This window comes from Strigops habroptila, chromosome 10, assembly GCF_004027225.2.
Source record: "Strigops habroptila isolate Jane chromosome 10, bStrHab1.2.pri, whole genome shotgun sequence".
Lineage (NCBI taxonomy): Eukaryota > Metazoa > Chordata > Aves > Psittaciformes > Psittacidae > Strigops > Strigops habroptila.
In genome coordinates this window covers 20,098,672-20,110,891 of record NC_046359.1, presented here as the reverse complement: position 1 = coordinate 20,110,891, position 12,220 = coordinate 20,098,672, and the positions used below count along the sequence as shown (strand labels likewise).

Here is a 12,220-nt window from a genome sequence, read left to right as displayed (position 1 = left end):
TATAACAACCTTTGTGAGTACTCTGTTCTGTCTCTGTATATGGATATGCAATTTTAGTGCTCTGTAGCTGATAGGAGTTTTTAGAAAAATCAGAAGGGACAAGCTGAACAACACCACAAATTAAATAACTGAGATAAGTGATCCTGCAAGAGTTAAGATGACAAGGGCCATGCCTTTGTAAGAAAGAACCTATTTCTTGAAGTGCCAGATTGCTGAGAATTATTTATTCTTTCTTATTTTAAAATTGGGATCACACAGAATCAGAACTTGATTATAGTATAAAGAAAAGGTGGGTCAGTTAAGCAGAAAAAAGACAGCACATGGTGACGATGAAACCTAAAGGAAATACTGTGATGCATGACAATGACATTGTTTGTTTTCCCTAGTTTTTGTTTTGGTTTTCCGCCCCGCCCCCCCCCCCCCCCGAAATGGAATTAGTTAACTTCCACTTCCAGTTCCAACTTTTGATCCATAAACAAGTGCCTCAGGAACAAGCACCTTATCTGTGCTCTCCTGAAGCAGTGTTAAATGCTCCAGATTTATTTCAGCTACATCTGTGAATCCTGGGAAGCTAGGAAAATAGATTTTTTTCAGATGTGGTCTGCAACATCAACTCCTGTGGTGGACTTTTGGATTGAAATCTCAGAGCTCCCCTTGGTAGGACTACTCTTTAACTGAGATTTAAAAGCTCCTAAAAGTTTATGTAAATAGAAATGAAGATTCGGTAGATTTTTAGAGACTTTGTTACAAATCTTAAAGAAAACAAAAACCAACCCATCCTCACTTGATAGACTATGAAGATTTTATATTTGATACCTGTCACCAGCTGCTAACTGTCCGTGGAGGGTTGTCATTAAATCAGAATTTCTTATATCTTGAATGACGAGATCTTCCTCCCACTACCAGCAATTCCTCCCTCTTCATTTGCTGAGGACAGAAAGCATCCGTAACAGAGGTTACTATCTGTAGGGCACTTTATGTGTGTATCACTCTTTTTTTCTTTTCATACCTGAGTTTAAAAGGGGGGAAAGATTGTCTCCAAAGAGGTTAATCACACCTCAGAGCACCTGAAAATCTGGTAGGATTATCATGTAGCTCAAAGTTTATGAGACCAGTTAGACTTCTGCATGTGTTTACATATGTAAATACCTTTTTAGATCTGGTCCTGTGTACTTTGGATTCCCAGTCTCATATCTGAAACTGCAAATAATTAGAAATTAATCTCACTTCCTCACTGATATTGAGATGCAACTGCATACTGTAAAAGTATCTAAAACAGACTGTGTGTGGCAAACTATCTTGTAAGAAGCTCTTGATGTCTGAATCTCAGAGCATCCATTCATCTCACATTTTTCTTTGTATATATCCTGGTATAAAAAGCTAATGCATGTTTAAGAAAAGGGAAAAATAAAACTATTGCTACTTCTGTGTGTAAAACTTTTCACATAATAGAATACATGCCTTTAATAGAAAATGGTGAAAGTCTATAACTACAGAAGTCAAAATTAGATATTGTTAATATAAACATTTTATGGTAATAATAGGAGATTTGCAAGGAAGAGGGATTCATTTAGTTCTAAGAGATGTTTGACCTCTGCTACTTCATAATCTGTTGGAGAGCATTAAGGTTCACATAAGCTTACTTTCTTTCTCTTTTACCTGGAAGGCATTATTTTTTCAATAACACCAAAATCAAGTCAATATTTTTAGAACCAGGATAATTGCCACTTTAAATGGACTAATCTTTGCTCAGAAGCTGTCTGACCCTTTATATCCAATGCCAGCAGGAAAGAAGTAATTAAGATGTATGATTTTGGTAATTGATCAGGAACATTTGAATGGGTTACATAAATAACAGACTAATCAAAGTATTGTCTAACCATTAAAAAAAACACATGCCCTACTGCATGTACATTTATTTAAATTAACGTTGCCATCAGAATTTGTGAGAAATTTTGAAAGAGGATTTCATTTTCAGCTAAGGTTAATGTTCTCATAAATAATAATTTGTCAATGTAGAGGATTAGATATACTGTTGAATTGTTTAGTGTACCTCTTTAAAATAGAGGTGTGCATTTACTGTTCTGGACGATTACTCTATGGATAAAATTGCAACTTTCACATCTGCCAAATCCTACTCTAAGTCATTTTCTGTTCTAACAGGAATTAATGATATTAACAATCTAATGTTATGCAGAAGAGACCTGGGACTTTTCTGGTATATGAAGTATCATGCAATGTTTTTCTACATAAAATGTAGTGTTATCATGTCATTGATAACTGACCAACACGTTATCTAAAAAATAAAATAAAAATCATTGTTTAAAAAAAAAACCCTAAAAAACAAACAAACAAAAAAACCCCCAAAACCAGATATGTAAAAAATACATGAGGAACTGAGTCCTGGCGCTTGTTTATGCCAGTGAAAACGATACTTGCAGTCATTTGCAAAGTACTGATCAGTCTTGGAGGTGAACACCAAGAAACTTCAGTCTGATAGCTTGGGGTAGGGCTATATCAACTTGCAAGGAACTTCCATTCTTCTCCACTCTTTTCTAAAACCACTTTAGCTTTGTATGAAGAATACTATCAAACTGAATATTTGAGATTAAATGAAAGGTTGTATTTCTCTTGAATAGCAATTTGAACATGCTTTTTTGTGGGATCTTTTACTTGTGAACCAAAATACCCACAATATGAAAGATACACTATTGCACAGTCTTTGTGTTTATTTATACCCATATCAGGTTGCCACAGTCAAGGCTGCTATTTACTTCGAAACTGTCCCATATTCTTTGGGCACCACTGGTACTCATTAAAAGGTGCTGAGACAGCCGGACATCAGCAGAGTCCCTGCATGGAAACAGACACTCTTTTTATCAGCAGTCACTGTCATCTGCTAGGTTGTCTCTGGGCTGAGCCTCTCAGGCTCTGTGTAGAGTGCCTTTTTTTTCCCCCACTCTGGACAGGAAGGTAGGGCCTCCGCATGTGTTTAACCCCACATTTTTGCAGGATACTGATATTTCTGCTTTTAATTCACTGCAGTTTTACAGGAGAGTGTGTCCTAGATGTGGTTGCTCTAAAATGAAAGAGCACCAGTGTTGGGTTTGAATGTTTCCCATCCAATTACCAATTGCCCCTTCAATTTATTTTGAAAGTTTTTTTCACTTGAGTATGGGGTTTTCAAATAATTCTGGTAATCCTGGATTTTTTTCCTTGTTTTTACAGGTGACCTGTAACTGTTTCACCATCAGTAATGGAGAGATGCAGGATGTTGGTGTTGGCCTGTATCCCAGGTACCGTGGACCCTGTTTCATTCACAGGCAAAATCTGTGTTAGGGGTTTTTTTGTCATTCTTCCTAGGTAGCTGTAAGGGCCATCAAAGCAGCAGGTAACATTTCTAAATGAGAAACTGGGAAATACGAATAAACTAAAGGAGAATAAAAAATATTATCAAGTTGAAAACAGTCTGAATAGTCCCAATTACAGAGTTAAGACAGTTTAAGTAAGATACATCTTTGTATTTTATTTTCATGGAGGTGGAAGTCTTTTCTAACTAAGAATAAATGCTGACATAAAAAATACGTGACTGGTGCTAGTAAAAGGAAACCTGTTCAGCATTGCTTTCGAATGCAGATATTTTGCAGCCAAGAGCCTTCTGAACTGGCAATTAAAAGAAAAAGATTGAATATATTTATTAGTAAATTACCATAACTAAGACACCAGTAAGGTGAAAAGCTAGGCCTCTTGAGAGATGGATGTTAATATTTGAATTTCATATTATTATTTTTGTTTGTATTATGTAAGAAGTACATCCCTGGGAAGGTCTTTCCTTCATAGAATTTGTTACTTCTAATTATCAGTGTGAAAAATTACTGTGTATAATTTAAAATTGTGTTTTACCATCTCAATTTTTTCATAATGCACAATTGAACTATATTGTCAATATCTCAGTGGGCCTGTCAGTGTTGTTTCTTTTTCTACTAATGTCACACATGTAAGATTTGACTAAGGACACTTAATATCTTGAGGCCTACCTTATGGTAAAGGGAAAGGTGGTTAGGAGGACATGAATTAATGTTATGAAAAGTACAGAAAAGTTATTTGATTTTATAGTGGAATGGAAACAAACGTTTTCACATACCTGGGAAAAATGGAGTATTACTTTGGAGCATTATTATTAGTGAAATGTTTTCTTTTGCTTGAAAAAAAGCCCCTGACTGCAAAGAAAGTGAATGTGTTCTGTGATAATGCATTGCCAGGGCATGCAATAAACTCTTTCCCAAGTCAGTTCAGAGCAGTTCAAGTTTTGCTGTAGAAAATCACTCTGAGCTGGGAAAATTGTGAACTTAAACCTGTAGTTCCCCAATCCTAGGCAAATGCCCTTCCGGATGAATTCATATGCTTCCAGATGAAGTTGTTGTCAAACCCACTAGTGTTTCCCAGAGGTTAAATTTAATTGAAAATGCTTTGTTCAGTCTCTTCAAGAGGTTGTACATTGTTGCATGGCTTAAGAGCTTCAGTATCCCAGTATATTTTAAAATAGATAAAATCCTGTGGTGCTCCTCTGCATCACCTTGCCAGCAGCTTTGGGAGTATGCCCAGTGATCTCACAATAAGTTAAATAGACACTCTCTCCCAGTGTACATGTACATGTGGACATTAACCACAGGTATTTTATTAGGCCAGATGGATATCAGAACAGTCAGGCTCCTGTTGATACCTCCTTTAAGAGTTCAGAACTGAATAAACGTGGTTTGGTGCAGGGCTCTGACCCTTGACAACATCCTCTGTTTTGCCAGCAATAGTTGGGATTTTGAGTTACTGAGTTAGGCAGACAAGGAAAGCAAATAAAGGCAGCCAGGAGCTAGATAAGCCAAGTGTTCTTTCAGCCTGATGATCCCAGAATTATTTTTTCAATGGGTCATTCCCTATGGGACTGATATTGGCCTGGCAAAGTCAGTTGTTTCTCAGCTAATGAAACTTGGGACTCAAAAGCATACAGTGGATGTTGTCTTAACAGTCTTCTTCAAAAAAGAGGCAAGGGCATATCTGTGTCAGGAGAGCCAGCAGTGTGTGTGTCTCTTGGGGGTGGCAGCAGCTGTGCAATGAGCTGTGCTGCTTCAGCTGTCACACACCACAAGAACAGAGGCTGAACCAAAATATGTGTAAAACAGCAGCAATCTCTTCTTCCAACTTTATACACCAAGTGCTTTGGTTTTGGGACACAGTATACTCCATTTTCTATCTGATATGAAATACTGGTTGATTGCTGACCCCTTTGAGCTGCGGTTCCACTGACAATCAGGGTAGCCAATAAGGTTAGTATGAAACTGAGCAGAAGCAGCAGAAATAACACATGGTCCCAGATTATTAACCTTTTGCTCTGAACTGTCCAGGTTGCCTTGTTCCCTGCTTGCCTGATTTGCCCTCTACCCTGAATCAGGCCTCTCAGAGAGTCGCTGGGAGGCCATCATCCCCTCCCACCCTGGCAGAAACACATGAAGACATCCAGGCAGGGCTCCTATTAGCAATGAATATAAATCTTCTAAGCATTAGTTTTCCCCCACTAACCAAGAGCAGCTCGTTTACCAAGGATTTTATTTGTTTCATAACTTAATTGCTTGATACTTCAGATGTAATCACGTTAGCTACTTGGAAATTATTAAAGGGAAATGACAGTGGAGGCTCTTCTGTAAAGTTTTTTCTCTCTTTCTTCCCCTCTACCACGCCTCACAGCATGTCTTTACTCAACCACAGCTGTGCCCCAAACTGCGTGATCGTTTTTGAAGGATACCAGCTTTTACTTCGCTCTGTCCGAGAGATCCAGATTGGTGAAGAGGTAATTAACTTGTCCTCCCTTCCATCACAGACACCTGCAACAATGACATCTCCCTAAATAAATTCCAGACTGCAGGGCCACCAGCTTAATATTTTGATGATATATTGATGCCACTTTCTAGCACATAGCTATCAGGGGGAAAATGATAAATAGAATCATCTCTTCACACTGCCTAGGCCCATAATCATTACTTCTCATAAATCACTAGCAGTCTTGGTAAATTCTTGTTCCTCCTTTCCTCCTCTAGGCACTTCATTTTGTTTGTATTTGAACGTCTTCACCCTGATGGAAACACTTAACGATATTTCTGGGTGGAATGCAGTGTTCACTAAGTCATTGCAACAATAAACATTTGTCAGGCTGCAACCATGCTGTTGTAGTAAACCTTTCATTGACAGTGAAAGTAGCAAAACAAGTTTTGTTTTCTTGCTTATTTCACTAGAAAAGCCTTCAAAATATCCCTTTCAAAAGATTTCTGATTTGATCTAAGGTATTCTCAGCTTTGTTTTTATGACAGCCTTTGTATTAGTTTGAAAATAGTAACTTGTGGTGGGGTAAGCATTTCAAAGTAATTGTCTTTTGCAGCAATGCAATATTGAATTTGATTAGTGAGGCCTGCAAAGACATGTTTATGTATGTAACTTTACATGCACTAGTGAGCTATGCAGTCCTAGCTGCTGGTCATTTCAAAATCATGACCCAGTGTAAATATGGTTCACACTTTGCTGCAAACTTGGGAAGATCAAGGGCATACGTGTTCTAATTTAGAAGTTATCTCTTTTCCTCCCTATTATTTTCTTATTCAACGTATCCTTTCTCTAAGAGAGTAGGCATCAAAATAAGTAAATCGGAAAATACTTTTTTAGGCAAAACATTGTGGGAAAATAACAGAAATGCTTTTGCATACTTACCTTTTTGCCAAGAGAAATCTTTTAGGATGCAATATACTTTTGTGGAGCTCGAGTGTAGACATCTTTTGGTCCGGCATTCTTGTTCAAGCCAGATTTTAGATACCTTTCTTCCATTTTATCCATATACCATAACTTTCCTCTTGGCTACCCAATTCACCCAGATGGGTTGTTTATTTAAAAATACAGTAGAATTTAATGTCTTCCCATTAAATTTCCCATTTCGTTTGGATTAATTATTAGAGTTCTAAATTCTGAAGCTATCCTATTTTTCTGTATGTGGTTATATTTTTCTAGATAAATATTATAAAGCAATTCTTTTTAACAAGCAGCTTTTACAGAGTGGGAGGAACCCCAGGTGGCCCTGTGTGGTTCTGGAATGAGCAGTGAAGTAGAATTCCCTTGCAGGTATGACCACCATGCAGACTGTGCTCTGGCTGTGAAGCTGTGACCCAATTTTAGACTTAGTGTTAGTAGTCTGTAACCCTCAGAAGTCTCTAGGTTAAAATCAGTGATGAAACAGACATGGTGTAAGTTACAAGTCATTTGCAAGGCAATCAGGAAATAAATATAAGTTATAAAGCAGGGCAGCTAGGACCAGTTGTGTGTGAATATAGGTTTTAAAATGACTACACCTTGTGTGGACGTATTATATTTCCTAAAAAACTTTGCCTCCAATGAGGCAGTAAAACAAAGTCAGAATTTTCTAAAGAGCTCATGTTCTGGTGTCTTTGTTGTGACTACAGCTTCTGGTTTTGGTACTGAAAGGAAAACCTGCCTTAAGAAACATGTGAGATTTTATACATAAATACATATATATACACTGTGTTAAAACAGGTGCCTTCTTGACTTACCTGGAAATAAAAGTGTCAGTCTGAAGTACATGCTTCTTTGAATAAGAATGTGTCTAAGAAAAAATGGGCATAAGTGAGAAAGTAAAGATACAAAGTGAGTACTAATTTAAATCTGTTACGGGAGGAGGAAGGAAATGAAAATTATTATGAGGGTATGTACAAGTCAGCAGTTTAATATTCTTTTCAACACCTAATTACTTTTTCTCTTACACAACTGCAACTGCTTTTCATTTTATTTTTCTTCATGGTAGCTTTGGTACAACTTCTTTCCACGTTGCCTTACTGCTTGCCTGCAGCAGGGCGAGCTTGGTTTTCTTAATAGCCAAACGTTGAATTTACACACCTAAGTACAAGAAACTACATTACGCGTTACAATCTGAGGTTTTACTTACATTACTGAGGTCGTGATCTGAGCTAATGGGAGAGAAAATACATGTTAGGGAGGAATCTGATTGGGTTTTCTGAATAAATAAAGTGCTCTGAGGTGGTAAGATGAACATTCGTTTCAAGTCACAAGGCAACAAGAACACATAAATAATTCTAAGCAGTAGAAGATCTGCCTTATCCTGTTCAAACTTACACTAGATTGAGAGAGAATGAAATGCCTAATAAGAAGTAAATAAGCAATAAGATTTATGAGAAATGAGAAACTAAGTAGCAAGTCAAGCTTGGATTAGTAGAAGAGGACTACGGCTTTACTATCCGTACAGGAACAAACTTGATAGGGCTTCTGGACCCTTTCCAGGAAAGTATCAACCACTGCAATATGATGTGTTCACTAGGCCAGCGAGAAGTAAAAATATTTTTGCACATTTGTAGTGCTTTCTGTCAGAGGACACTACAACAATTTACTCATGTTAAGGAGTTGTCGACCACCTATAATCACAGGGAAAACAGAGACACAGGGTGTTGAGTTGACTGACCATCGTGGTCACCTTGCAATTATATAAAGAGGGAGGCACCAGTAGACCTGATTTTGGTTGTAAACCAGAAGAAGATATATTATTACATTGGACATAACTGCTGCAGTGCGATGCAGATGTATTGAGGAGTAACACTTATGTCCCAACCACACTTTAGAGTGCTCATGCTATGCACAGTAATTATATTTATCAAGTCAGTGGTAAAAAACATGCAAGATTGAGAACCTCAAAGTTTTTAAGTCTTTCTGATGCAAGTTGTTTCAGTTCAGTTTTAGTCTCATGTCTGGGCAGTTTTTGTTGGCTTTGCATGGTTTTGACAGGAAGGCATGTGGCATTTAGTGGTTTTTGATTGGCTTTTGATTTGGGCTTTGAAATTTCTTCCAATCCTAAGGCCAAATGTATCTCAGGCTGTAGAAAACCAGGACTCCCGAGCCAGAAAATGTTTGCCTGAATCCTTACAGAATGAAAGTGCTAAATTTGATGGTGCTGTACATTTGGAAAACTAATCACTCCTAAAATCATACGCAGAAGTTTTAGCCATCTAGGCCTTTGTGGCAGACAGTGTTGCCAGTCCTGAAGCACTAAGATATCACGAGGCATTAAAGCTACTTTTTTGTAGGCATTGAAAAAAGGGATTCATATATAATTGCATGGTTTTCCAAGTTGAAGCTTTAAGAAAACAAAGTGTATTGCAGGAATCATAATAAAATACTGGGAGTTGGCAAGATGGAGAAGTGGCTGATCCGTAAGTTTTGCTTTGGAAACCAAAAATGCAGATTTATCTTTAGGTTTATTATGTGAGTTTTATACTAATGTGTTTCTATGGAATTGCAAGCTGTCTAAGGGCAGAAAGTTACCATTTTAAACAAAAATACACTACATTCCCATTGGCTTTTGCCAATGAATGCTTTAGTTGATGTTCAAAATATCAGCTTTCACTTGTACCATTATAAAACTTGTTTCTCTGTTTAAATGACATTTCTAATTGTCATCACATGAAGAATTTTTAACGTGCAAATTTGGCTCTAATAGGAAACTTTCTCCAAGCGTGGTAGCCTTTCTGTTTTTCCTTATCCATCCTTGCTTTGGCTCTGTTATAATTCATATAAGGCAGCATGGGTCTATGCTAATACCCCAAATTGTAGTGCTTGACCAGCTGGTAAAGACCACCACTAAATTTAGGTGTTTTCTGTCCCGCAGCTGGCATAATGGGAATGAAAGTAGAGAGGACAGAAGAAATAAAAGGAGGACAGGCTTGAGAGCAACTGTTGATCCCCATGTATAGTTTGGAGGTTGAGGTGACTAGAAGGGGTCTCCTAACACTCTAGACTCTATTCTGTACTGGGGTTTTTTTAGTATAATTGAATTTAATAGCAGGAAGAAAGAAATAATAGATTTTTGTGGGGATTTTATTATGTATATCTCCACTTAAAAGACTACAGGATTTTCTGAAACTTACTTCTAGCAGCTACTTATAACACCTGTTTGCTCCTTTAGATAATGTTAATTGTAGTGCTGACTATCACAGCTTTTGTAACTTTAGGTGATATTACTTTGACAATATACAAAGATTTCCTCTTTTTGCACTTTATTCTTCACAATAATCATAGAATCATAGAGTGGTTAGGGTTGGAGAGGACCTTAAGATCATCTAGTTCCAACCCCCCTAATGAAATGTAGGTATTGCAAAGAAAGGTAAGATATGGGGAAGGATTATAAGGCGGCAAAAATTATTCACCTAGAGATCATCAAGATACTTCAAGTGATAAGGTAGCCTATCAGCTAATTTACTTTCTCAAAAAGACAAGCAGCCTGCTCTGAAGAGGTCTTCATTATTTCCCTATACTTAAGTAACCACTTTAAACAGCATCAAAGTGTGTGCTATAATTTCAATTGACTTTTCGTTAGTTACTGTCTCTACCTGGTGTTTTGCAGGCAGACGTGAGCTCTTTTTGCCTCCTCTCAAATCAGAAGTTGCATAGCTGTGGTTAGCTCAGTGCATAGTTCAAATCGATTAGTCCTGCTGAGAGACAGGACTATGTATTAGCTGATGTATTAGCTATGTATTAGCTGATGACCAGTTCTACTCCAAAATGGGTATGTGGCTTCTCATCAGCTTCAGAGTTCAGTTAGAGCGCTTTTGAGTCTTTCTGCAGAAAGTCACATAACTGACTGTACTCTTACAGAACAAGTAATTTTTAAATTTATTACTTAATGAAAATAATAATTTCAAATTGCCAGAAATTAAGTCTGTCTTCATGATAGGTTTCAACCAAGGTATGTAATATTTCAATTGTTATAATTCTATGAGAAGTTTTATATCTCTATATATTTGACACTTCACTGTTTGTCACATTATGTTTTTTAAAACCAATTTTTTCCTTCAGATATAAGGCATTTTGATCATATATGCTAAACCAGAAAGAGCACAAATTGTTCACTTACATAACTCTGTCTCAGGAACAGATGTTTGTACACAACCCTCCCTAAAACCCTGAGACCCATGATTGTAAAAACAAGAGGACTCACTTTTTTCCCCTGCCGTTTGCATTAAAATAATTGGCTTCCAATTTCTACAGAATCCTCTGTCTAGAAATTTTGTACCTTATAGTCCATTACAAAAAACCATAAATGAAGTCCACTGTAGCATGGCAGTACTGAAAAATTGTGTCCATCTGCCACCTCATGTGGCAGATGAGGAGCATGAGAAACTAATCACGATAACCATGGTTAAAGAATTTCTATGCCAGAGCAAGAAGCAGGGCTCAGACAGTGCTGCATTTCTAAGGAGAAAATCTTGAGAGTCAATCAGTCTCACAGCTGTTAAATAATTCCTTGCCTTCATAAATGTTATTTAACGTATATTCTCCAGTTCGAGGGAAAAGATTTACTGCATTCTTTATAAGCAATGTAGTAAAGAGGCAACCTCTGGTCAGCTAAAATAATGTTTTAATTAATACCATACATCCCACATGCAAATACCATTAAGACAACCTTTGATAAATGGGCATATTTCCTAAATATGTAGAAGTTAAATGAGCCTTGCATCTAATGAAGGGATACAAAATTAAAACAAGTGTAGGAGAGAAACTTGAATACAAAATGTTTATGTTTAAACAGTTAAATGATTAGTCTAGACTTAGTCACCGTTAAGTTGGTCATGTTTCTAAATATTCTAATTACATTTTCCCACTCAGTCTGCCAGATACAAACACTTTTTCACTTATGGATTTCTGCTGGCAGGATTGGGAATTTGGACTTGGGCCTCTGACAGCAAGAGAAACCCTATGTTGTTAGAACACTAAAAGGAGGTATCACTGTCATGAAGGCTCTTCTCCTCCTTCTGCCCAGTCGTATGCTGTAATCCAGAGCAGGTTGTTACATGACTATTTGTACCTACAACTGATCAGAAACCTCTGAAAAAAAAATTACTGTTTTCAAACTTGTTCCTGCTTCCAAGATTTCTGCTGATTCGTAGAACAAGTTAAGAACTTGCCAACAAAGTTTTAAATTGACAAGCAGGTATTCTTTATTGCAGCGCCGAGGAACACGGGGGATAGCTCCTCCTAGCGTGTCCCATCCGAGCATCAAACAAACTGTGATTATATTGTTGTTAATAATACGTATTCATTACATTATATGCATATATATGAAGTTGCTTATACATGACATCACATTTCTAGAACATTCCTC

General features: G+C 37.2%; 1 protein-coding gene across 7 annotated transcripts in view; it reads left to right on the top strand.

Moving 5' to 3' along the window:
- The window catches only part of SMYD3 (SET and MYND domain containing 3), a 393,064-nt gene that overhangs the window by 303,898 nt on the left and 76,946 nt on the right, over positions 1 to 12,220 (top strand). For 6 of the 7 annotated variants that reach the window (XM_030499583.1, XM_030499581.1, XM_032920194.1 and 3 more), the window contains 2 exons: positions 3,229 to 3,296; positions 5,740 to 5,842. In XM_030499583.1, coding sequence (XP_030355443.1) covers positions 3,229 to 3,296; positions 5,740 to 5,842 — 171 coding nt within the window. The remainder of the gene's footprint in view (positions 1 to 3,228; positions 3,297 to 5,739; positions 5,843 to 12,220) is intronic. The other variant, XM_030499582.1, reaches the window with a different exon arrangement.